The 25,538-nt window shown below is 43.8% G+C and overlaps 9 protein-coding genes across 9 annotated transcripts; 6 read left to right on the top strand and 3 right to left on the bottom strand.

Moving 5' to 3' along the window:
* Positions 1-371: 371 nt before the first annotated feature.
* Positions 372-1,658, top strand: L203_100501 (uncharacterized protein; the record flags this gene model as incomplete). The annotated part of the gene is made up of 6 exons (XM_066209960.1): positions 372-399; positions 455-528; positions 581-770; positions 827-1,338; positions 1,403-1,525; positions 1,575-1,658. 6 exons carry the CDS (start codon positions 372-374, stop codon positions 1,656-1,658), a joined length of 1,011 nt encoding a protein of 336 aa, XP_066066057.1.
* Positions 1,659-1,895: 237 nt separating this feature from the next.
* L203_100500 (uncharacterized protein) lies at positions 1,896-5,183 on the bottom strand (the record flags this gene model as incomplete). The annotated part of the gene is made up of 6 exons (XM_066209959.1): positions 1,896-3,289; positions 3,344-4,310; positions 4,353-4,749; positions 4,796-4,981; positions 5,029-5,041; positions 5,096-5,183. 6 exons carry the CDS (start codon positions 5,181-5,183, stop codon positions 1,896-1,898), a joined length of 3,045 nt encoding a protein of 1,014 aa, XP_066066056.1.
* A 1,127-nt stretch (positions 5,184-6,310) lies between these two features.
* On the top strand, positions 6,311-8,143 carry L203_100499 (uncharacterized protein; the record flags this gene model as incomplete). The annotated part of the gene is made up of 8 exons (XM_066209958.1): positions 6,311-6,337; positions 6,908-7,042; positions 7,091-7,276; positions 7,323-7,421; positions 7,479-7,618; positions 7,672-7,774; positions 7,823-8,035; positions 8,087-8,143. The coding sequence occupies 8 exons, from the start codon at positions 6,311-6,313 to the stop codon at positions 8,141-8,143; spliced, it is 960 nt and encodes a 319-aa protein (XP_066066055.1).
* Positions 8,144-8,542: 399 nt separating this feature from the next.
* Positions 8,543-9,413, bottom strand: L203_100498 (uncharacterized protein; the record flags this gene model as incomplete). The annotated part of the gene is made up of 3 exons (XM_066209957.1): positions 8,543-8,749; positions 8,806-9,143; positions 9,194-9,413. 3 exons carry the CDS (start codon positions 9,411-9,413, stop codon positions 8,543-8,545), a joined length of 765 nt encoding a protein of 254 aa, XP_066066054.1.
* A 1,901-nt stretch (positions 9,414-11,314) lies between these two features.
* Positions 11,315-12,008, top strand: L203_100497 (uncharacterized protein; the record flags this gene model as incomplete). The annotated part of the gene is made up of 5 exons (XM_066209956.1): positions 11,315-11,344; positions 11,400-11,508; positions 11,572-11,704; positions 11,876-11,908; positions 11,960-12,008. 5 exons carry the CDS (start codon positions 11,315-11,317, stop codon positions 12,006-12,008), a joined length of 354 nt encoding a protein of 117 aa, XP_066066053.1.
* Positions 12,009-13,657: 1,649 nt separating this feature from the next.
* On the top strand, positions 13,658-14,877 carry L203_100496 (uncharacterized protein; the record flags this gene model as incomplete). Its single annotated transcript, XM_066209955.1, has 5 exons — positions 13,658-13,948; positions 14,012-14,403; positions 14,454-14,643; positions 14,698-14,817; positions 14,872-14,877. 5 exons carry the CDS (start codon positions 13,658-13,660, stop codon positions 14,875-14,877), a joined length of 999 nt encoding a protein of 332 aa, XP_066066052.1.
* A 1,660-nt stretch (positions 14,878-16,537) lies between these two features.
* L203_100495 (uncharacterized protein) lies at positions 16,538-17,283 on the bottom strand (the record flags this gene model as incomplete). The annotated part of the gene is made up of 5 exons (XM_066209954.1): positions 16,538-16,677; positions 16,737-16,850; positions 16,913-16,967; positions 17,169-17,179; positions 17,244-17,283. 5 exons carry the CDS (start codon positions 17,281-17,283, stop codon positions 16,538-16,540), a joined length of 360 nt encoding a protein of 119 aa, XP_066066051.1.
* A 205-nt stretch (positions 17,284-17,488) lies between these two features.
* On the top strand, positions 17,489-17,961 carry L203_100494 (uncharacterized protein; the record flags this gene model as incomplete). The annotated part of the gene is made up of 3 exons (XM_066209953.1): positions 17,489-17,582; positions 17,658-17,733; positions 17,862-17,961. 3 exons carry the CDS (start codon positions 17,489-17,491, stop codon positions 17,959-17,961), a joined length of 270 nt encoding a protein of 89 aa, XP_066066050.1.
* Positions 17,962-19,058: 1,097 nt separating this feature from the next.
* Positions 19,059-21,158, top strand: L203_100493 (uncharacterized protein; the record flags this gene model as incomplete). The annotated part of the gene is made up of 19 exons (XM_066209952.1): positions 19,059-19,095; positions 19,140-19,152; positions 19,356-19,376; positions 19,440-19,524; positions 19,577-19,619; positions 19,670-19,720; positions 19,768-19,821; positions 19,874-19,915; positions 19,979-20,121; positions 20,187-20,194; positions 20,250-20,365; positions 20,418-20,460; positions 20,557-20,564; positions 20,623-20,664; positions 20,718-20,742; positions 20,793-20,934; positions 20,982-21,003; positions 21,061-21,077; positions 21,138-21,158. The coding sequence occupies 19 exons, from the start codon at positions 19,059-19,061 to the stop codon at positions 21,156-21,158; spliced, it is 933 nt and encodes a 310-aa protein (XP_066066049.1).
* Positions 21,159-25,538: the final 4,380 nt, after the last annotated feature.

Here is a 25,538-nt window from a genome sequence, read left to right as displayed (position 1 = left end):
CTCTCTCGTCTTATTACTATGAACTCTTTTGGTCTGTTCGCTGGATTCTTTAGATACTGAGGCATTGCTTTTCGTCATGATCCCAGAAAATGTTATGATAACAAACATTCTTCAATAGAGCTGACTTTGCTTAACGTCGTAGTATTTATATCAGAGAACGTTTTGTAGACCACAACAACAACGGAGTTTGCTGCAACCCCCATAAAGCTATCAAGGTGGACCACGGAGACCGGTCCGGCTACAAAGAAGCTGCTTATTGCTAAATTAGATACCGTCTATTGCCGGCTTAATATCTATTTAAGATACCTCTTTCTGTTTTATTTCCCAATGACTTTATTTAATTTCTCTTCTTGGCACCTCCTGGCACAACCATGTCTAAACCACAGGTACTTATCGTCGGTCAGTATTTGTCAGTTATGCGGTTTGAAGTTCCTGTCACTCACCTATCTTGCAGCCAACCCCCAGAATGGCATTGTATGGTCCAAAGAAGAACAGAACTCAAAGTTGGGCGCTGTTGCTGAAGTCTTGGTGAATGTTACTTTATGGCTTAACCTGCCTTCTTTTCTGACTTTCACGACAGGAACTTGGGTCAACCTCACGATCTCAATTCTTCCAAGGTTTTGCTTCTGGCGGCAAGTACTCGAACATCGTTGGCATCTACCGTCACAATGATTCAGCTACTTCGGTTGGCCTCTTTGACAAAGAACTAATTGAAAAACTTTCTGGGAGCGTGAAGTATATCTGTCACAATGGTGCTGGTTATGACCAAAGTGAGCTTGTTTGTCTACTCATTTTGAGCGCCAAGGCCGCTGATTATCTTTCAAAGTCGACATAGATGCGTGTACAGCCCGTGGTATTCAGGTCTCTCATACACCACAGGCTGTGGATGATGCGACAGCTACTGTCGGCGCTTTCCTTGCCATCTCTGCAATGAGACAATTTTGGCGAGCAGAAGTTAATGTTCGGTCAGGCAAGTGGAAGGCGGGCCTATCTCCTGCTCGCGATCCGGAAGGCAAGACTTTGGGTATCATTGGCATGGGCGGCATTGGGTCAGCACTTGCACGCAGATTGTTGGCTTTTGACATGAAAGTCATCTATTACAACCGTCGACCCATACAACCTCCTCCAAACTTCCCCTGTACATATATCTCGTCTATTGACGAACTTCTCAGACAAGCAGACGTCGTGTCTCTTAATCTTCCTCTGAATGAGAAAACCAAAGAAAGTTTTGGAAAAAGAGAGTTTGATTTGATGAAAGAAGGAAGCGTGTTGGTGAACACAGCAAGAGGAGCAGTCGTCAATGAAAAAGCTTTCATTGAGGCTTTGAAGTGTGGGAAGGTATGTGATATTGCTGACGGCTTTTTGAAAATACTTTCTGACTGATTACGCTTATAATTTCTAGCTTGCAAGCGCCGGTATCGATGTCTATCCCGATGAGCCTAATGTCAATCCTGAGCTTATTGCTATGGACAACATAACTCTTCTTCCTCATATGGGGACTGAAACTCGTGATAGCCAAAAGAAGGTCTGTACCGATTTCTTCTCCGTTTGTCGTATTAACTGAGAAGAAATAGATGGAGCTTCTTGTTTTGGACAATCTCATTTCTGCTCTGTCTGGCAAGGGACTTTTGACCCAAGTACCGGAGCAAAAATGCTAGGAATCTGTTGCAACGAGGTTTACGCAGTGTCACACAGTAAACATAAAGTACGGGTTCAACAATGAGCAAAGCGTGGATAAAGATTGTTTGTGGATATGTAATATCAATGCATATAAACATCATACAACATGAAGTAGCTTTACTGCAAACTGTTTCTATCTGTACCACAGCACTGATGGCTAATGGTATTATGTTAAATACAATTATGCGTGACTGTATAAATCTTTCGCAATAGACCTAGATCTGATAACCTTCTTTTGCGGCCCAAACTTTTCTATTCCATTTTCTCCTCTCCTCTTCTTCTTCGTCCATGAGACCTAAGACAAGATCTTCAGGTCCACCATCATCCTCCACAGCTTTCTGATATTCTTCTTCCCAACTTTCTCCCCAACTACTATCACCGTCTATCTCTCCATCAGTAGATACCATCTTGATAGGTAGAGCTCCACGGGTGGGCGCAGTAGCCGAGCTTGTGCTGGACACAGAAATAGATGCGGATGGAGGAAGAGCAGATGGTTGCGTTGCATTTGTGGTACCATCATCTGGAGCAAGAACTGTGTCGTTTTCAAATCTCAAATTCGCTTGGTCTTTTTGAGATTGGCCGTTGTATTTCGTCAATTTTCGTTGCTCCCTTAAATGTTGTGCACGTATGTACTCCCTTCGAACCCTGTCCACTCCTTCATTTAAACCTGCTTTGACTGATCTAATAGGGATTGCCGGCCACCTTCCAGATCTATTATAACCATTTGGCAAGCCTGGAATTTGTCTTTCTGAAGTTGACTCAATGATGTCGTGCAATGCAGATAGAAGTGGCTCGTTGAATGAAACCGACGTTTTTTCGGAGAAGCTTTCATTCAATTTGTTTAGAGGCGACTTTGCTTCAACTTCGTATCGAAAAATCAGCTTCCGTGTACGCGCTTCCACATCAAGCATGGATAAAGGCGTGTAGTCATCGATGGGTTGTGCGGAGAAGAAGTCGATTTGGCGGGACAAATAGATGGAACGTGGAAGAATGCGTGGACTAGAGTGATGAGTGCAGATCTCCACATGGGCAATATAGCCCATTTCAGCAGAATTGTTTTTCTTCTTCATGGCTTTGGATAAGGACGAAGTATCAGATAATTTCAATGCTTCTTCGGCAGCACCGGGCAACATCCAGCAAATCTCAATGGTGCCATCAACGGCCAAATCACTCTGTTCTCCAAATGGTTTGATGCGCATCATATGTGAAAGTGCGCTTCCTGGTCCTTGTGATGATGTATCATTGTTCTGTTCTTCAGCATTTGACCCTAGGTTCTGTCGTCTTTTGTAGATAGACAATCTGGCCAAATCGAGCACGCCTGTATCGGGTCGATGAATCCCGATATCTTGCATGAATGTCCTTTTGAAGGAAGAGTCGGAGCGGAAACACAGAAAGGCAAGGGCAGTGCCAGAATGAAACACATTTTCAAAATTGGGGTGACTTGACTTCTCAGGAGAGAAGTTTTCTGACGAAACTCGACCAGGGCGGAAACGAGCCACTGGATAGAGAGTTGTAGAAAGAGGGTAGAATTGTGAAGGGTTTCTAAAACTATTGCACACATGCGTAAAAGCAGATGGGGGACCTCCATTAGGATTGATGGAGAATACATCTAGTAGCCTTCAGCACTGCTCTTTGTGCATCCGTCAAGAGTAGAGAGACTCACGAACGGTCCCCTTTCCTGTGCTCACACCCACCCATCTTCCCATCTTATCCCAAGCGACACTAGTGACGGTCGCAGCGGTGTGGCCTCTCTTTAGTTCATACAGATGCCAAACTTGACCTTTGACTGCTCCTTGGACGCTTGCCTGCAAACTTCCCACAGAATGAATCTCTAAAATGTGAAAACTTCGTCCATCAACAGGGGCAACCAAGATGTGAGTCCCGGAGGGAGAAAAAGAAAGAAAGCTAACGCGTTGAAGATGTGTGCCATGTTGATGGGACGTTTCGATGGGAAGAGTTTTCGTACATGGAAGTCTAAAATGAGCAATCACTGTATAGGTTTGTTCACACGTCGGTCGAGAGGCGCTAGATGCAAGATCCGTTTTGATAGGGCCTTTCTTTGGAAAAAGATCAACGATTTTGACCCAATCATCACCTTGCACCTCCTCTTCAGCAGAACCTGGCACTAAAGACTCTTCAAAGACACTCTCCTCTTCCAAAGAGCGACTTTCAATTTCTCCATTGCTTTCCATATCTCTGCCTGAAGAAAATGTAGTGTCATCCGGCGCACTTCGTGCCAGTCTTTCGTGTGTGGAGCGGGTGGCAGCACTGGCAGCTCTCGCTCCATGTTTGATACCAGCCCATACATTCCGAGCAACCCCGCCGCCGACCTTGGCCGCTGAGCTGAGTAATGCTCCTTGGCTAGCTTCTGACAAACGCCCGTGTCTTGGGCATGAGGTCGACGATGTCGCGTTAAGCGCAGTGATGGAAGAAGAATCGACAAAAGTGCCCATATCATCTGATCGAAACGAATGAGGAGGTTTTGAGACTATGTAAGCCAAAAGGCGTCCCGACAGCGCAACAACTGGAAGATGCGTGAGTCGGTTTGCCAGTAAATCTGTAATTGAAGATTGCAGTGTAAGCGTTATCGGGTCTAGCAGATGAATGGATGGTGTTGGGTGTGACACTGCCTGTAAATGTAATTAGCTTTGTAAGTCGAGATTCAGACCTACCACAGCGATGGTTCTCGGAGAGCTGTATACCTGCGCAGTGGTCCCAACTCCAAGCTCCACCTTCGTTTCACCTTTACCGGTCTTGAGATTGACTATAACCAGAGCGAGCAATCCCAGTGCCTTTCTTCGAGGGGTAAATGTCGTCAGCGCCACCTTTTGACCCTGCAACAACGAAACGCTCGTAACAATTTCGCGAGCTGTTTGCTTTTGTAAAGACGAGTCAACACCAGGCAATGCCAACTTCTTGATGTCGTCATCGTAGCTAACATTCGGCATGACAAAGACTTCTTTTGGTGCTGCAAATGTCTCTGGAGCGTTGTCATCTTGCGGCAAGGTCGACGGAGCCAACGTGAATATTTGAAGAGCATTGGCATGAGAAGTGACGAGCAGCAGCGGTCTGGATTGCCCAACATCAGTGAACCGTAAAGCCACGAATCACCTACACAACACCTCGGCCGTCGCCGAGATCACCTTCCTGCCATACAGCCTTGCTGCCCTCCGCAAGGTGCTTGAGCACAGCGCCCGACTGTTTTGTAGGAGAAGTAGGCAACAACCCTTTCAAATTCAAACCTGAAAATGACGAAAAGTGATTCACAATGGGCGACAAAAGAGAGCTGTTTGTACTACTCCTGCCCCTAAAAGTCAGCGCCGCTCCTACCACCGTCGATTCACCCACTCAACGTCTAAAACTGACGCATACCATAATCAGACACAGAGCGATAGTCGTCGAGAAATGAGCTCACCAACACCACGCCGCAACCGGGCGGCGATGTCCGCCTTGCCACCAGGAGCCAGTCGCTTCTCATGCTCGACATGGTCCGATATGGGCATGAAGTCTAAAGTACGTAAGCAATGGGCGGTCCGAGCACGCCTGGGAGCGTTGGCTGTGGAGGCAAGTTAAGTGGTTGAACTGTGAGAGGATCCGTGCGCGACGAAGTGGTGGGGATGAATAAAGTGGAGGCAATGACTCGCAGTATAAATACTGGCACGTACACCGGCGGTCTGAGATGAGGTGGCAAATTACGTAAACAGGGCTCCTTTTAAAGCGGCGTTGTCCGCATTCAGCATATCTCTAGCCAACGGCAGGTACTTTTCTGAATAGTCCTGTCGAAAAGCGACTCTTGTGTTTGTCTTGACGGTCTCGTTCCAGTCGCTTGAAGAGTTACAACCTTGGTCTCCAAACGGGTCGAAATCTTGCCAACTGAATGACAAGATGTATGGACATGATATGATTAAATACGAAACAAAGGCAAAATCAAAATCAAAATCAAAGCACGCAATTCATTGCTGTATGATTTGTACCCAATGCTCTGTTAGCTTGCAAAGATCCACACGAGCTTAGTCGCCGCTAGAGAATATTGTCATAGGGCACCAGCTACCTAGCTTAAAGATAACGCCTAACGCTGCCACACTCGACTTTGAGCATCTAAATCCGGTCTTAGGGACACATGTCGGCTACCGCCGCCGCACTCAGGAGCTTAGGCACGGTTGCGATACACCCAGCCCTACTAATGGCTCAGGGGTATGCGACTCTTTTGCCACTCATCCTATAGTTTTCCAATGCATAGTGGTGGGTTTTCTGGGATAAACTTTCGGCAGGTCGTCGCTTTTTGTGCTTCATGAGTGTGTATAGAGAGTGTGAGAGGCTACGGCAGTGGATGAGGCGGCGAACGCCGCTGTAGGCTCGAGCGAGTACAAGGGGCAACGGTTGTGTGCTGAGCGGGATGTGAATTGCGACTAAAACACCGTGCACCCGGTCTGAGCTCGCTCTCGTCCTCCCTCCTTCCTTTCTGGGCATGGTAGTTGAAACAAGACTAATATTTTCAATTTTAATTCATTTCTCCATTTTAATTTCTCTTTCTCTTTTCTATCTTGTCCATTTTGTTGTCTTCAATCCACACTTTTATAGCTAGTATCTCACACTCCTTCCATCACCTTCACGTTAAATAATCTGAACCATGTCTGCCGCCGAACAAGCCGTCAAGGTATGTCTTCTTTCCGTTTGTAGCCACTGTTTCTCTTCTCGACCTGCCGTGCTTGCATGGGTCTTTGGCGTGTCTAGAATGTCCATAATGGATGATTCTAGTCTATGTCAATGGTATGTGTACATCTTGGTGGTATTGCTGGGCTCTTGCGGCAGTACCACTCGAAGTGCTCAAACCGGTACAAAACCGTCGCTTGGAACGACGATGGTACGGACCTGTAGTGCTTGTCTAGCTACCTTTGTGTTCCGCAGCCGTCTGGCTCGCCAAAGTATACGAAAGCGGCAAAAGTATCCCTCTTCCTTTGTTGCGGGTGAATTCACTTTGAAATCCTTTGTATATAAAAATACTATTTATTTCTATTTCTTTTCTTTTTATTCCTGTCTCTATGATAAAACGCTGCTGACAACGGTTGCTCTTTTTCGCCGCATTTTCTGATCATTAAACTGCCAAAATCGACCCATTGTTGTGCACGGACCACTCAATCCGCTTTTTTGCCACCCGTCACCCACACTCAATATGCCATCTTTGGACGCCTCGACTCAAACACCCATGACTGATTCTGGCAAACAGCCTGCCGAGATCCCTGCAGCTCCTGCTACCGAGGACGTTCCTTCCCCCGAGGAGGTTAAAGAAGCTTTCAAGGTTGACGCCCCTGCCGTTGAAGACATTGCCGCCACCACCGTTACTGAACCGCTTGCTGATGATGTGTGTATTTTCTTTCTTTATGCGTAGTCATAGGCTAAGCATACTCAGGTGAACAAGCAACCCACTGTCACCCACGCCGAGGCCGGTACTGCTCACACTGACGCTGAGCCTGCTACCAAGGCTGACGGCACTCAAGCCGACAAGCTAGTTGAAGAGACTGCCAAACCCAGCGAGGAGACGACTAAGCCTACCGAGACAAAGGAGAAGAAGGAAGATAAGAAGAATGCCATCAAGGTCAGTCACATTCAGTGGATATTAGGCATCGCTAATATTTTAACAGGAGAAGGTCGAGAAGACCAAATCTGAAGGCAAGGGTTTCTTCTCCAGGTTCTTTGGAAACAAAGACAAACCTGCCAAGAAGGAGAAGAAGACCCCCAAGGTTAGCTTATTCAGATTTTAGCGTCGAAAACAACCGAGCACTGACCAAATGGTGTAGACTGAGAAGGCTGACCCTATTGCCACCGAGGCCACTCCTGCGCAGGCTATCGCCGTTGCACCCGTCGAGGCTGCCCCTGAGGCTCCTGTTGTCACCGAGGCCCCTGTGGAGACTGCCCCAGTTGAAGCTCCAAAGGTGGCGTGAGTCAAATGCTTTGAAATACATTTGTCCATGTAGCTGATCTTTGATTTAGTGAGGTTGAGCCCACTGTTGAAGCTCCTGTTGCTGAGACTGCGCCCGCCGCTGAGGCGACCAAAGTCGAGGAAAAGAAGGAAGAGAAAGAGGAGCACAAAGAGGTTTGTAACAGTCCGTTATAGTGAAACAGTCGTTAACATTTTACAAAGGCTTCCAAGCCCAATCTTAAGGCTCACCGACGACTTTCTGCTCGAATTGGCGACATTTTCAAGCCCAAAAAGAAGGAAGGTGTTTCTAGCCCCAAGGACGAGGCTCCCAGAGAAGATCTTCCTGCACCCGTTGCTGAGGAGACTTCTGGTGTTGCCACTGAAGCTCCCAAATTGGAAAAGCCTATTGCGACTGAGCCATTGAAGCTCGAGGACGTGAGTTGAGTTGCGGTTATTGCCGCTTGCTAACAAATGTTTTCTTTTCAGCCAAAGACTGCATCTGCTCAACCAATCGCTGCCCCTACAGTCACTTCGTCCGCTTGATTGTAGTCTCAGTTGTTTTGTTTCCTTGTTTATATATTACCTTTTAATTTGAAACCCTTAATATGGAGCTTTTTGCACCTCTGGCTCAACCTATTCATTTCTCACTTTGCGCGTGAATTTTTATTTTTATAAGCGGTTGAGATTTTATGTCTGAGGCTGTGATTGCGCATTTTTTCAATTTCTTTCTCATTTACGCAGCCTTCAAAGTGATGGCTCTGTTTTTCTCGTTTAGTGTCAGATTTCTGCTCGCTTTTTGTGCGTCCCTGTGATTACGAACGTAATGATGCATAGGTTTACGACTATGTGGCTTGTTTATCGGGTCAAGACTGTTGGTCTGAGATTTTTGTCATATATACTCAAACCACGACGTAAGATGAAAAGAATACATCTCGTGAATCATTAAGCCTTGACAGCCTTTTCTCGAATTTCTTCAGGTAGCCATTCAACAGGAAAGCCCTTGATGCCACCGACAGTTGGTAGGCGGGGCAAGAACATCTGTCCTGAGGTCCAAAAAAATGGGTTTTGACGAGAACGCTTTTTTCTATGCCGAGCGATAAGGTGGCGAGTGTCTATTGGAATATCGGCAGGTAAAGGAGATTTAGAATCCTAATCATACTGATTAACTTTTGTTGACAGGTCACCAACATTGGCAGAAAACGTACGCTGGCAGCTTCCACCAGCCTTTCCAGCATATCTGACGCAGACCTCCTGTTCTGCTGAGCGTTCTCAAACCTCTCTTCACTGATCTTAATCCAGCCTTCCTTACCCAATGGCTCTTCGTCTTTATAAAACTCGTTCTTCCCCGGTCTCCCAGGGGTCCATCGTGGCCCAGCGAGAAGTTTGATCCTGTGTAAGGCTTCGGGTGTAGGTAAGGGAAGAGATGCTACAGGAATGAGCAACACGGATTTCGTTTGGAAACGAGAAGTAGGCTTGGAGAGATCAAGTGTGGTTGTAAGACGAATTGGAGCAGTTGGAGGAGTAAATTTGAATTTGTTGGCAGCTGCAAAAAAACAGTCAGTCAGCAGCTTTTGGTCTGGTTGGGTGACCCACCTCTCAAGACTTCTTTGTCTTCTACAACCTTTTTGACAAGTCCTTCGGCGTCTTGTATCCTAAACATTCTCAACCATCCCAAGCTTGTCGTATCGTCATAACCAAACTTGGGGGTATTTTTGTAAGACCATGGTCTTGCTCGAGCTGAAAGACCTGTTGGATTAGCTGCTCCTCTGCTTGCGAGAGCAGTTGCCGAAGTTGTAAGCTGACGGCGACTCATATATTTTATTCTATTTTGTTTGGTTTTTTCTCTAGATCAAGAGCGCATTATTCTTTTTTCAATTGTAAAAGGCAGAAACGAGAGGATAGGTTGTCGCGAGCCTAACTTGATTTTTCAATTTTCTTAAATCATCAGATAGGCGCCTAAGCTATGTCGAAAATGTCCACATATGGCTGGAATATATTTTGAGATTCATACTCAAATAGCTTCAACGAAACTTTTCGAGGTATGTTGTGCATGTCAATCACCCTAACGCTCTAGCCCAACCATAATGAGCGCGATGAAATGACTTTCTTGTGCGTTTGGAACTCAAAATTATTGTTCTGACGACGACTCGGCCAAGTCATGCCATTATAAATTTGACTCACTTGATTCTTTTCTATGTTGACTTATGGCTAATTGGAATACTGCAGACCTTGACGCGAATTCATACGGCTTTAAGACTCTCGCTACGCTTGTAATGCCTCACAATATAAGTGAAAAGGCGTGGAAAAGAGCGTATATGTTGGAGTGTTGACCGATACCAACTTTGTCCTCAACTTTGATTGGACATCAGGCAGTGTATTGGCAAAAGACTCAGCTCTCATAGCATGCCCCTACAAAAACCAAAAAACCATCCCAGGATCGGCTGTTCCAATTGAACATTTGCCATGCCGCAAAGTCGACACAGCTCGACTGTCGTCCGTTATAACTGCGACGACCTATCTACTGCTATGACGCAGGCGCAAACATATTATCCCGTCCACCCAATCCATCATAAGTCAAACACTCTTCGGAGCAAAGCTATTATAGGTATTTTCCCGCGGAAACACTTACCTCATACAAAAATAGTAAACAGACGATGGATCAAACATTTGGGCGCAATATCTTCCCATCTTTGTTACATACAAGCCGAAAATCTCGCTACACAATTGACGTGCCGAAAACCACCTAGTGTATGATAACTTGTACAAAAGTAGTGAGCATACACTGACCCTTTGTGACAACAAGTAAAGTTCTCACAATGAATACCTATCGGCTATATCCTCAAGCGATTCAACAAGATCTTCTGCAAGAGACATAACTAGATCAAATCTACGTCCCCAGAAGAATTCACATAAGCGCAAGAGCATGCTGAAGAGATATCGAATTATGAGTCACAGAGTCATCTGGAAGTGTTATATGGGGAATGGCCTTAACAGAAGCCCCCTTTTGACATCAACTCCGCTCCTCACGTCTAAACAGAAAGATCAAGTAGGTGGCATGGTAACAGGATGGTGTACTGGGACATGTGTTTGACAGCCGGTTTTTCCCGCAAACGAATGTCACGCATTTACGAAATATAAGGAAATTTAACCACTGACCACGCTCTCTTACTACCTGATCCACGTGTAGGTGGTGTATCATAGATTTTTGACTCCAGTTCAAAGGTCTTCCCTGTATGCACAGACCTAAGACTCCAACATGTGTTGTGATCCGGGTTAATGTGCGACTTACTTTGCTTTTTACTCGCCAGCAAACCCCCTTCTTTCGATATCGTCACTTTGAAGTTTACATGGATTTGGTTACCGTGAATGTCTCGCACCCACCTAGACACGATTGATGGAGAAGTGTACTGCAAAACAGTAACCACAATACTCAAGGTTCACCTGATGGTGACGCGGTCTGCGTTACTGGTATCAAGTTTGTCTGCTTCTTTTGATCAACCAAGATTTTTTTTGTTTTTGCCAGGGCGAGATAGACGCAGCTCACAGATCATGGAGGTGACTTCCAGAAGTTGCCTGCCTGACGGATTGAGTGATGTTGAATTCATGGAAACATATGAGACATTAAACGCGGAACGGGGAACTTGAGTTTTACTATAAAAATTTACAAGTCAAAACTTGTACAGACAGTACCATTGATCAAAGACTACATACACGATGTCTTGGTCTAATGCCATGTCTTTCAACGTGAGTAAAGAAAGGCAAAAGACATTTGAAGATCCGTCAATAATATATCAAATAGCATACTGTTCGATATGCTATAACGTTTGGTCCTCAAGATTCGTACTATTCGTTCCAAGCAGCTCTTGCTGATGGACTATGGAGATTAAGCTCATCTACCGGAATAGTTAGTGAGTTGCGGAGCCTTGTACTTTTCATTTCAACGAGACAGTACTTATTCTTACTCAATATAGTCACATACTATAGAGAAGAAGGCGACGATTACAACTCAATTATGGCATTCGAAACTCAACATGGCTGGTCGCCTTACTCTATGAGCTTATTGGAATCCCTGCTTGGGAGAATATCACGGTCCTTCATACAAATGTATGATGGTTAATGCTCAATCATGATATGTAATAGCTGCCTAGTACCTCTTTTCTGCTCGTTTCCTTGACCATTTGGCTGGATCAATGAGAAGAAAATGCTCTGTACTTTGCGCGTTTACAATGTCGACAGGATAGCGCTTTTACTGCCCTGAAGCCGGACAATCGGTAGGCCATGCGTACGACATGCGTCTGCTAGCAACCAGTGAGCATGTATACCGGCTCCACTCTGAACATAGTTGAAAGGTGTGTATAGGCAATCGGTAAAACCTATCGTCCTGTATAAAATGCCGCCCTTAACATGAGGTGCTCGTTATCTGTAGTATTGGAGTTTTCAGCGATATGTCCAAAGTAGGGTCTTTTGACATTTCCAGACACATTAGCGCACACGGCTTTGAAAAGCGAGAAACAAACACCGGCTGATGAATAGAACATGAGTTTGCCTCGTTGATGCAAGGAAATAGGGGCAAGCAGGGAGAAGGAATCCTTCTGTTCAAGTTTCCCTATTCTGAACTCCAGGCTCTTTTGTTTTCCACCTTCCACCCGATCCTAGGAACATCCGAGCTGAGTCACTCTGATGGCGACTACCGGAATTGACGGCTGACCCAAGAATATTTATATACTCTGATGCCGCTGCCGAGAATATTAGGGTGATGGGCTGGAACGAAGGAGGAAGAAGCTGAAAGCTGAAAATACGAGGAACAGAATAACGCCCTTCTGCATCTTTTAGACAATGTACAAAGCTGCTATCAATGAGATTTTGCCGAAATTCGGAGTATTATAATAAGAACAGAAACATTAAATCTTATACAATCATTGTTATGCTTTTCGCGATAGTGATGCCCGAGGTTATAGCAAGTATATCGGCAAGATTATGGGATATCTCAAACACATTCAAATCCTCTACTATTTCAAGATGACTAACAATCTTGGTCTTAGCGTGTTGTGAGTAAAAAAGCTTTCTAGCTCACAAGCAGTCCTACATGATAATTTGATGTAAAAAATTGAGAGGCACTCGTGTGACAAATGTTTTCAGAGCTAGTTGGCGAAAAGCAGACATTGTTAAGATATGGACATATATTAACCTTTGCCCAAAACATGTTGGATGCTTTGACAGTGGAATTTGCTTGTTCAAAAAAACAGAGACAATGCAAAAGAGACAATCGTCTGTTGAAAGGCCTTGTGGTACGAAAATTCAAATCCATAAGAATAGACGAAGAACCAAATACTTTTGGGTTGCTAATAATAAGACGTATTAGAGAGACCTTTATCAAAAAGTATATTTGGTCGAGAGAACCGACCTACTTGAGAGATGATAAACATAGGCATTTACAAATCGGATATGATGTGAAGACAGCCATCTGGAGTCAAAAGGAACTAGCTTCTCAGTATGCACAAGAGCCCAATTCGGCTAAGCATGCTATGCAGAGGTAGACAGCACTCTGCTTAGAAAGTGTATGTTGACAGAATTCTCCCCTTTTGTATAGTACGAGACAGCCTGAAAGTTGCTTGAGGTGGACAAGATAATGTAGCAAGCCGTCAGATAAATCTTAAAAGCCCTAGATAGTCTGTCACATCATATGCTAAGACAAACAGTAAGCACTTTCTGATGCCCCTTGTTGCTAGGTCAATCAAGCTCTCTCTTGACAAAATGCTAGTGATGCCGTTTGACCGATCGAGACCGGAAACCAAGCTTATCTGGACATGCTTATCGGCTACTAGAAGTGGTAAGAATCCAAGTGTCAGCTTTTACAGTGGCATTGAGTGAATTTTTCTTAAAGTTTTTATAGTAAAGAATAAGATGAGTCAAAGATAAAGAAAGGATTGGAATGCAAAATCATTATGAAAATGGCGGAGTTCGCCGCTGCTCGACCCCGCCAAAAAAAACAACGCGCTCTGACCTTTCAAGTGATTTCACTATCTCTTTTCTCTTTTCATCTTCAAAAGTTGCAAGATGGCAATCCGAGCATCAACGAACCCGATAACATCAGCCGTTCCTTCGTCTAATCCAATCACCTCAGCTGTGCCTGCCACCCATGTTTCCAACCCACTGTATCCCTCAGCAGCAAACCCTCAGCTACTGAGCCGTCTCAACCTCGACCTGAGAGGCACAATCTTTCCAGTAGACCGAGAAATGCTGATGCTGCTACCAGAGAGTGTTTTACTTGGGCTGTTCCCACAGGGATTAATATTGAGTAAGCCCGCCAGCTGGGAGGGCGCAGATGATGGCATTTTTACCGTTGACGTACGTACTGTAATCACGTCCTTTGAAGAGAAGTATCTTATGCTGACAGTTGATTTTTCTTAGTTTGATCCCAATTGCTTTCGCTACATCATCAACTTTTGGTCCAGCGCCCAAAGCTCCTTCTATGGCAATGCTTCAGTCCCTGGCCTCTATCATGCGCAGCAACTCATTCCCAGTGTCGATGCTCTCTCCGACCATTCGCAGAACCCTCTCTTGTCAAAACAAGCGATAATTGTCCTCCGCGAAGAGCTCGAATTCTTTTCTGTCGTTAAGCCCGGCGCAACTGCTCGGACATCCATCTCAACAGAGGCAGCAAATGAGAACTTGAGAGCTCTTAAACGAAATTGTGGCAAAGCTTTGGAATCTAAAAGAGCAATCTTTGCTGCCTTGGAGAGGAATGTCGACAACTCTTCAAACGCTGCAGAGAGGCATCTTATTGATATGCTGTGTGTCAGGTGAGTCATTCAACTTTCAGTGCTTGATTCTTCTAACGCTTGTATCACAGTGGGTTTAGTCGCGATGACGAATGGGGCCACCGAGCGTGCGAGCCTCAACGCAATGTCATTTTTTCAATGGCTCTTGTCTTGCTCAAAACAGGCATCAATCATGATCCTTCAAAAGAGGGACCGCCTGAAATTGATCCAGTTCAAATGAGCACAGCTCAAAAATTGTTATTATTCTGGAGAAAGCCTGCGGTATGTCCTCAATAGACCTTTTTATGACAATAACAGCTAAAGCAAACACAACAGAGGAAATGTTGGTGGGATTCAGTAGAAATTTGTGTTTCTACAAAAGCCGATGGCAAAAGCAAAGAGACTGTTAATGTCAAGGTTTGGGCAAGGCGGGTGTGGACTTTGGAACTGTCCCTAGTCAGTCATGACCCATACTCTGAACATCTTTATAAAGCTAACAGTCGATCGTAGATCTAATGCGGGGATCTGTTGTATATCATAGTACCTATTGTACCATTCCTTACTCGATATCTCATGCATATACATAGATCATCTTATAAGGTACTTCAATTTATCCATCAAGACTTTCACCGTCTCGACAAGAAACCTGCAATGCTGTTCTACTCTCACATCGCGAATCTCGACCTTTTATCTCAGTATTAAAGGTTGATCAGGTCGCGTCAAATCAGTAACGTGGTATACATTAGCAAAAGTGAATCCCAAATATCTGTTTAGTATGTTGAGTGGCTCTTCTGGCATATACAGAAAGTAACCTTTAGATGTAAAAAATTCCCAGTTTGCAGGCAGAGCCAACATGTTGACCAACTTTGTACTCCTTTAGAGCATAGTGTTTTCGTCAATCTGCTACAGATATTTTCAATCAATCTCCTGATCTGGTCTTATATATCAACGAGTCGGTTTAGACCATCCAGGCATACATACAATGACTCACAAAACTCATTTACATAGGATCAACCTTTTCTCAGAATTATAATACTCTTGCGTAAGCTTCCATTGGCGGTATATTCACTGTAATTTTTAATGCTTGGATGAAGAGCAGCACGCGCCATTAGAGCAGATAACAGATGAGAACAGTAGAAGCAGATTCAGATATGATTACAAGAAAATGACAGGCATGGGATGGGTATCATTCGCATAGTTGTTGCAGAAGACGGAGACAAGATTAACAGTTTTAAAACCTAGCAAAGACATGGACAAGATGATGTCTGCCTTATGGGCCTCAAGAATCCTTAAGTAGCCCAAACTAAACGCAGTCTTCGCCTTCGCACATTCTGCAGCTAATCTAACAGGCGAAAGAATGAGTACAACTTCTCATATGGGATGAAACCTTGCCTTTTTCTTAGCTTTTATCCATCATGTGATTCTTGGGAGAAAACAGCCTGTTTGAAAACATGAAGGGTCTACATTCTAGGATAAGTAAGTGAAATTTTGTCAGTTTGGCTGCTAAAAATCGTTCTATTGACCTTGATCGTAACAGAAAGTGCCGAGTACATCGTGGACATGCGTTCTCTCTGCTTGAGTATGTATTCGTTCTTTTTTTATTTTTATTTTTAGACCACACCATAAGCTCATAAACTACTTTCAGTCAATGAGCAGAAGCAAAGATGGGTAAGGTCATTCACGAACTTCGCGTTTTACGGGTAAGAGAAAGGATGGCAGATATCTTCCTCTGTTCGTTGTTCCAACATGAGCTTGCGAAAATGATTGCCTTATGTACGGACACAATCAAATTCTCAATAACGGAGCTCAGTTTCTGCCCTAGAGATATCTGTGGAATTCAAAGCACATAATTTGCCAATGTGAGATGTTGTTGACACTATTAAGCAAAGAAGCACATTTTCTGTTGTTGCATTTCTGCAGTACCTGCTCATGGTATGTCTATCAACTGTTCCTGATTAGGTGATTATATTAAGTGGCACACTTGTTTCAAATAAGTCAGTAAAACCTATCAACTATATCAACATAGAAAACGCCAATCGCATAACCCAGAAACCCTCAACAAATTGCCACCTGTCGTACAAATGAAAACGCCTCGTAGGGTGAATTGTATCAGGCAGACAAATGTGGAGCTTATGATCTGAATCAACGTTCACGTACATCGATCTACAACGACAATCTAATGAGACAAAGGCTCTACAGCAGGCCTCTCGTACTGCCCAGGCTTGATAACACCTTCGTGAATAAGGTGGTCAAAATGGCCTTGTTTGGAGTTATAGTATTCGTACTTATGCTTCGCCCAATAATAGACACCGTAGACTACACGCCAACATGTCAACCGAGTGTCGTAATGAAAGCGATTGAAATATGCAACTTACAGAACATGAGTGGAGGAGCCACGTAAGGGAGATGCTGCATAGTCCGTTTGGAGCCATTGAAGATGTAGGATCTAAGCATGCCAGCAAGAGGCCTCTGGCGGTAGGGGGAGATACCTGCATGTATGTGTATGAGCAAAATGACAGTACATAGACCTCAATTTAGCTGACAGCCTTACCGTATGTTTTAATACCCTTTTGTTTGGGGCTTCCCATATCACCCCATAAACCTATCTACAAATAGACGGATCAGCGCCACTCAATATTGCTATTTTGCGCTGTGCTCGACAGGTTCAAATTCTTCTCAAATTCGTCCGCATTCGAATGTGCCAATCCTGGTTCCCATTTCGCCACTATAGATCAACCATATCGTGCGCACCAGGCATCTCATTCGTAACCATTTTCTCCTCAAGATCATTGCTGGCAAAAACTTACATAGGTCTTGGCTACAACCTCGATACATTAGATTTCCGCACTCCATGACATGCATAAAAAAGCAGCCAAACTTACGTCCTGGCATCGATGAGGGTGCGGGGGCGGTAGGCCTCATTATATGACTATTTCAGGTGTATGCAGATGGATTTGAAGAAAAAGAAAAAGAAAAAGGAATAGAAATGAACGAAGAGAAAAAGATGATTGGGCCAATCTACGAAGCCGCCATTCTCGAAAACTCCGATTCGTTCCTTGACCACAACGTTAACTTCAAACTTTTAAGCCTGAATACGATTTTTCATTTACATCTTCAGGTTTCCGCCATGACTCTTCTCACAAGCATTCTGGGATTCAGTGCCTTCGGACTGGGTGTACGATGTCTACAACTTGGCATACAGAAAAGACCTATCTTTGAAGGTGCGCCGACTGTAGCATATGCTAACCAGATGAAATCTGTGCTTGATATTGCTTGACAAGCTGATATTGATGTAGCATTCCACGGCCATGTGTATTCTATGATTGGGTTTGGAATTTTAGGGGCAGGAATGTACCATGTTGAGCTGAAACAGTGCGTGTTATGACTCTCACAGAACTTTGTGAGCACTTTGTTGATATCAGATACCTATCCATTTTCCAAAACTCTTTCCATATCTTACCCGTGTATAATCATCTTCTCTATCCAAATCTCGTCAACAGAACTGAGCTTCTTGCACAAAAAAAAGAAGTTCTTTTGAAAAACCGCGAGCGAGAGAACAGAGAATGGGAAGCTCAAAAAGCTCAAGCACATGCTATCTAGAGAATTTTGGTCGCGAGTTTGTCCCAAGGGAATGCCATATGTTCATATTTCACGCGAGCTGACTCTTGTTTGGCAATGCCCTATGTCGAGGAATTGATCTTTCTAGGATGAAGCCAGCACTAAGCCTTCTCTTCGGCATATTCGTATGACTTGTATATGCTTCATGATATTTTTATTCTGAAGCATCGGGAAACGACACTTCTTAGCAGTAGAATGTCAACAGCCAATTCAACCGCGGAGCTGTGTCGCCTGGCACATCATGCCCACAGTACCGGTATCCTGACTGTTGAGGAAAGGATTTGCTGTTGACCGTTCATGGAGAAGCAGAACCAGATGCTGATTGTCGCCATCAAAAAATGATTCTATCAGAAATATTACAGCTCAGCTACTTCTTCAGATGTGGTCATGATTGCTACGAGGACTCAATGAAGCCCATCGAAAGTAAGGTGGCATGAATTTCTTTACGGCTCTTTGCACGAGAGTGATACGACGGACTGTGATCCCCTTGGTTTCTCTGACCCTCGTCATGAATCTCCCTTAAAACGACTGTCCCACATTTGCCCTTGCCTCAAAGACTTCCGAGATAGTATATTACGTAAAATGCCGTCCGACTTTGACTGGTGAACGACCACTATTTGGCCATTCCCTCACAAACTCATTTCTTTCAAATATCTTGACAAGACTCAGACATGAACGGCCTGTCAACTGCAACAGAATGAAAATATCCTTCTTCCGCTGATGAGGATGCCCAAAGTACAGAAGAAATCTCTGGTCTTGACAACAGGTCTAACTGTGCTCATAAGTTGCTGATTTGAGACATTTATAGCTTTTTCATTCACTCCTTGTTGTTGAGATCTAATATCCGTCAGTAACTGGTTTTGGTCTGTCCAGGATGTCTTGAAGTTTGCTCACATTGCTTTCTCGTGGTCTCGTGGAATCAGGCGCATGTGTGAGTAGTTGGCGTACGTGTCCAGATTTGACATTGCTAATCGAGGTCATCCAGGACGAGTGTCGCCGTCTCAAGGTGAAATGCACTAAAGACAAGACAGATTAGACATGCATTCACTGTCGGTATGGCAATAAGATTTGTGCATATGATGGAGCTCCGAAGACAAAGTCATCAAAAGTCGAAGAGTGAGCAATCCTTAGTCGAGATGACATTGTTAAATAAATCGTAGCCGTCTTTGATTTGTGAAAGCTTAAATTGGGACAATCCAAGAAAGTCTTGACGAGCTCTTGTGCTTGCAATGGGAAGCTGACATTGCGTGACCACAAAGCCACCACGGTAAGACACTAGAATGACAGCCTAAACGCCAAACGTCAGCACATTCATTTGATTATACTCTTGAAAGACCGCGTAAAAGAGCGCACATAGGTTGAATATCGCCGTCTAGAGGCAAAAAGTTCTTTGTATCGTCAGTGCTTGAGTTCCGCCGATTTTAGAGAACAGTTTACTAAAACGGCTTCTATAAATCTAGGTTTTTCGAAAAACGCGTCCCATACATGTCTTGCTTTGATCCAGATGACGACACTGGGAAAGATATGTTATATGATATTACGTTAGTTCTTTGCCAAAACTCTGCTAGCTTGAAACATCAATCTGCTGTTTCAGTAGCAGCCATCACTTTTTGTGGCTTTGAAATGTGAAGAAGCCGGTGGTAGGATCTGTATTCCCGTGGTTGGCTATATACTAGCTTGTATCGCATAGGTCCAACCAATAGCACCCAACTTAAAGTACAAGGACAAGCAGAAAAGATTGGTATGCACACTAATATAGTTATAAAGATGGTAACTAATACTTAATAGCCATGGATATACTATATACTTTTGTGGCTCGCAACGGAATTGTACAAATTATGAGTGGCTCATGATGTACTTAAATTAGTTGGTTATTGTTCTGATTACGCCTCAGCAATACTGGTATCGTGGGGCGAAATATTTTGGCGACCTGCAGGTGAGCTTTTTTACAAGATCGCAATGCGTAATGGTTCGCTAATGCTGAAAGTGCTTGATCTAGGTCACGCTGTTCGCATGGCAATGGATCTGTGTCTTTACCGGTGCCTTCCTTATCTCATTGAGAAAGGTATAAGATCTGGTGAATATCCTGTAGTCTTGGTCGATGAACGGCCTGTGGCGATGGGGACGGGAACATGGTTCACTGTGAGATGCTTGCGATACTCTGTATATCTCTGAAAACTCTTAGCTAACCAGGCATACCACTAAAGCTGTTCAAGTTCGAATGAGACATACTTTCACAAATACCTCAATGACTGTCATTAAGTGACTAGAATGTCCTTCGCATTTGGACACCCAGTAATTTTGCATTGGGAAATCATCACTAATGTACGACAGCTCCTGAATCATCCCCTTTCCATATCGACAGATATTCACCTAGTATCTACATGTATGATTGCTGCACTTCGGAGTAAATCTATGATTTACATCAATGTTATTAGATCTCCAACAATCAACAGGGCCTGTCCATCGTCATTTGACATTGTCATCAAAAACATCTATTGAGATGAATTACGAGCTAGATCGCCTCTTGAGGCGATGTAACGGAACACTTAAGGAGTAGTATGATTATTGGAATAGTGTATATGGTAAGTGTTACCATATACTAATTTTAGACACAACCAGCTCACTAATTCCCTATCGCAGCTAGGCGGGACATACCAACAGATCACTTTCTAAGAGAAACACGTAAAATAAAGGCTCATGAACTCCAGTGCCGTTTTGCTTACGTTTATGCGCAGTTGTTACAGGCTGTGCTGGGACATTGTAAGCTTCGGAATGTCACCTATATTTAGCGGATTTTGAATCCCCGCTAGTCTTGGTGCGAACTCATATGTACTCCATGAAGTCCGCAATCGAAGAGATTTTGCTTCATTATCGGATGAGCACCATGGCTTGTTCCATGAAGCTGGAGAAATAACACAACAACTCGTTAGTAAATGCCTTGGAAATGGCCAAGTGAGTGTTATTTTTCTAGTTACGCTCAAATTAATCTCGGATCATAGTACAACAGGAGTTTTCAATCTGGTGAGTCTTTTCTTGAAAAGCGAATGAAAGCAAACTGATTCGATACTACCCCTATAGTTAGCCCTTTTAAATCTGTAAGCCACAAGATATTTGGTTTAATATCTAATGGCTAAAAATGTGATTAAATTACACAGATGCTTATGTGTCAGGAGTAAGGTTATTCTTGGGCTTGGTCTAGGAGTCCTTGGGACGAGTGACGTATCTATGAATATCTGTCTCAAATAGATGAAGACAGCTATCAAGATTCATTCCTTGGGGAACTATTAACCACAATCCCTTCCTTATATCTTTGTTCTACGTCCTTCAGTCAGGTTCCCGTTCAACCAACTATACTATTTCCTCTACATACACAGTATACTTTGTTCTTATATTCTTTCCTTGTACATGATCCTGACATTATACTGTCCGTTTCTTCATACGAATGGCAAACATAGCTCCAAGGACCTGTAATTCGTGGCAAACCGGTCGTGATATTGAGCAAGTTGTCACAATGTTAGCAATAAGTAATTGTTTTGTCTTTCCAAATAGATGAAAGCCTAAGCTGCTAAAGTACCTGACTTTCAACTTGCTCGTTTCTTGCGTGATGTCATGCAGAAAGCAAGGTAGAATCATATTCTTGTCAGGAATAGGATGAATCCTCGGACACTGAACGGAAGGCCTTGGGACGGGAGGTGCTGGGACAAGATGTATCTATCTGGAATAGATGAAGACAGTTAGTAGGATTCATTCGCTGAGGATCTTGTCAAGACTAGGTCACTCGGGTGGTTACAGTGCTTATGCCCTTGGGACTCGATACTACTTAGTAGTTAGGTTATGATATATAGAGACAGAAAGCTAGATTCATTTTCGGGGGTTATGTCTCTGCGTTGTCTATCCTTATATACATCTTCTCCTGTCCAGTGTATCCAACCCAACACACAATCTTCACCATCCTCACTTGCTGTGTTTCTGATAATGACTCACGTCTACTTTGTAGCCTCCATATATTGTTTTTATTGTTTCCATATACATGTAATTATACCACAATTAACCTAGCATTAACAGGCCATGAGCCTCGCCGCTTAGCGGCAGACAATATAGACATCGCAAACAACGCCTACAGCGCTACATCAGTAATAAAGCGACGAACACCCAGTTTACAACTGGAAGCAAAGTCTTGCATACTTTTTCAAGTGTCACAGGTCCTGCTCTTTATAACAAGAGTGGTGAGAGAATCTGGGAGTACCCAGTTACAAGTCCCTGCACCCCAAGAGAAAGAAGCAAACTTGTATTACGCACTGCTAAGTTCTAACGAAAATCATCACTTATTCAATTATAAAGAACTAGTTTTTCACCTTTTAGGCCTTTATTTTTTCTGCTTTACCGCCCTTCATATCTTGTTCCAAAACAAACTGAGCCGTGCCAGACAAAGTCTCAATCAATCGCGACCATGTGGTACTCTTGCAAGGGTCGGAGAACTATGCAGATTGCGAGTATCCTCTCGTGGCTCTACTGGCTGTTAGAGGTTTGAAAACTAAAGAACCACCGTGCATCTCTTCAGACAGGACTCTTATTTAGAAAGAGGCAGTAGCTCTCATGAGACCAAGAAAACTCTTGGTATCATTTTCCATGTCTCTTTCCATCAAGGCTCAATCCTTTCTTTCTCTGTCTAATCACTCATTCCCTAATCCGAATTCTGTGCTTTTATGGGATGAATTAAAGAATCAATAATCAATTACTGTGGACACCAGGTAAGCGAAGTTACTGCAACAAATCTGGAAAAGTTTTGCAGCAGAAGGAGAAGACCCAACAGGAATGATTGTTACGACCCTATCGCGGAGGTTTTGGATTTGGAGCAGAAGGATGGTGAAGATTGGCTTACAGGCACGGCTATAAGGTAGTAGTGGAAACTCGTGCAAGAGTCGATAGTGACATCGGCTTGAATAATTTTTAGTGTTGAATGTATAACAAATGATAAGGTTTAGTGGTAAAACAGATGTTAATAAATTCTCGAAGTGAATTAATTATCACATGAACATTATTTATATATCATGTACTGAACAGCATATTCACATTGGAAACAGCATACCTCCTTCAAAAGTAATGAGCTCCTGCGAGCTGAAGCGATGATCATTGAGCGAGATGGCTGGCAGTAGTCTGGATAATGAGTAAGCGAGTAATGCTTGCTTGCTATGTACACTGTTGTTCTCTTTCGTTGTATTCGTAACAGTCACTCTCGTTCACGCACTTGTGCTGTCCCTCGTCTGTCAAACAGGACGCTTCCTCGGATGATTGTCACCCAGTAGCCATGCACCATAGTAATACACTCCTGGAACCGGTCTCATGATGGGTGGGTTGCTCTTGTGTCTTGTGTCTCAGCGGCGTATCGTGCTCTTGTCGATCCAAATCATGCCATTCATTCCACCGCACCTGACAACTTAGCATGCAGTAGCGTGCCCATGCTTCAGCGGTGGATATATTTTTAGATAATGGCAAGAGATGAACAAGTTGCTCAGGAAAATTGGCGTTGTCCGCCCACAAGTCACCAACGAGGATAAGAGTTGGCGGAGATTCGATGTAAGTCCGCTGTGGCCAGCGGTATTATGCAGCTTTTGTACAACAGTCGTTATAACAATGTAACAATATTACCAGCACTCCGAAACCCAAATATTGATGATTGAACGACATCTACCTCAGCATCTTGTCAACGCGTACATCAGCAGAGTGAACATACTGTAAAGTTTGATGGTCATCAGGTATCGTCACTTTCAATCACTCAGCACTTAACAATGCCATCCGACTCTTTGAACAACTCTGCTACCTCAGACAAAAAAATGCACCCACTCGCAACAAATCTTTGGCAACACTCTAGCTCAGTTGTTGTTCGTTGAGGAGGCGACAACACATGGCCATGCTTCCCGTATGTTGTCCGCCAACTCGTCAAACTCGAACCTGGCTAATTGGGCCAACTACAAGACGAAGATGGCGTTGAACTAGACTTGAATGAAGCCCTATGTGAGATATTTTCACTTTCACGTTAAAGGCATGTGTTTTACCTCTATGTCGCAGACCAGTATTGACGATCTGACTTTTTGCGCTTAGATTCTCATTCGGAAATCGCCTTTTCGCCTGACCTGGAGTGCTTTTCTCGTTGCAGAGCACCAAACCCCGTCGGTAGCATATCCATCCGATCAGACTCTAGGCGGTCCAACGTCATTCAAGTGGTATCTTCAAATTTCGAGATGGTCACCAACAGTATGCGTATGTTGGCAAGACTATTAGTTCAGTTTTCGCACCCCACTCCACTCCTTGCTTGAGACGGTTGTTGGATCGCTCTTGGTGAAGACTTTGAGTTTTGCACGTCTGCACATCTAGTCCCCTATAACATACCAGATGTATGTGATTTTCAAAAATCAACAATCGTTTATATGAGCAGTCTCAATATTCCGAGCAGGCGATTACTGATGGTCTATTCAGCTGTACGAGCGTTTCTACCAAGACGAGGGATCAATGTTCCGCCCCTCAGCTGGTTTACTTCTTCGTGTGCTTAGGCTATTTTGCACAAGTATTCCCTCAAAGAACTATTTTTGCATAACTCGATAGCTCTTGACGATGAAACGGTACATACATCGTTGTAACCAACTCCTTGGTCGGGACTTATGGTTCGCGTTTGATGATTTGATTGACTTGATAGGTAACTGGAGTTGTAATTAGGCTTGGATTCTCTGCACAAGCTACACCAACTGTAATACACATCGCCAAGACACAGCTGGATGTCAACATTTGCTTTTGTCTTACATCTCGCAACTCACAACCTGCTCACAACTCATAGCTTATGGGTGGCTTCTCGCAACTTGGGTTGTAGTTTTAACAAATAGTGACAAAGTCACACGCCAACGCTGAATATGAAGCAACCTGTCAGGAAAGTGGTAGAGTGGTAAGGCTGACAATGGAACTGGAGGACCTTGGAACGAGATTGATTTGGCTGACAATTACATAACTAGAATAGACGAAGACAGCTATTCAAATCCTTTTACAGGGAGCTATGAGCTGACAATGCTTCAAAAGTACCTCCTTATATCTTGGATTCTACAACGGTTATTAGACGATCCCACTTCGTCAAAATACATTTTATCCTCAGCTTTTATGACTTTTCCCTATCGATGATTCCTCCAATCGAGTTCTGCTTGTCGTGAACAGAGAATGTGTTGCCTTTCGAGTTTATTTGGGTTCTTGCCATCGTGCTTGTTTTCGTCGTAGTCTATGATTCATTTGCCCGTTAGGTCTGTTTTCTTTTTTATCTGTACATTTTTATCAACTCTATATATCTTCTTAATAATTGAGTGTACATTCTCAAAACATAGTATAAACAAAGTATGCTTCCTCTCATACAGTTCTTACTCTTGGTCAATCTCATACTGATCATCAATGATAAACTTCTCCCCCCCTATCCGTAAACCTTTGAAGATCCACGATCCTAACAGATATGTGGCCTGGTGCTTTAGATGCAGAATAAGCTTTTTCTGCTGCTTCCGTTGCGAGATCAGCCCCTAACT

This window comes from Cryptococcus depauperatus, chromosome 1 (genome assembly GCF_001720195.1).
Source record: "Cryptococcus depauperatus CBS 7841 chromosome 1, complete sequence".
NCBI classification, from domain to species: domain Eukaryota; kingdom Fungi; phylum Basidiomycota; class Tremellomycetes; order Tremellales; family Cryptococcaceae; genus Cryptococcus; species Cryptococcus depauperatus.
Note: the sequence above shows the minus strand (reverse complement) of the source record. Positions and strands in the feature narration are given on the sequence as shown.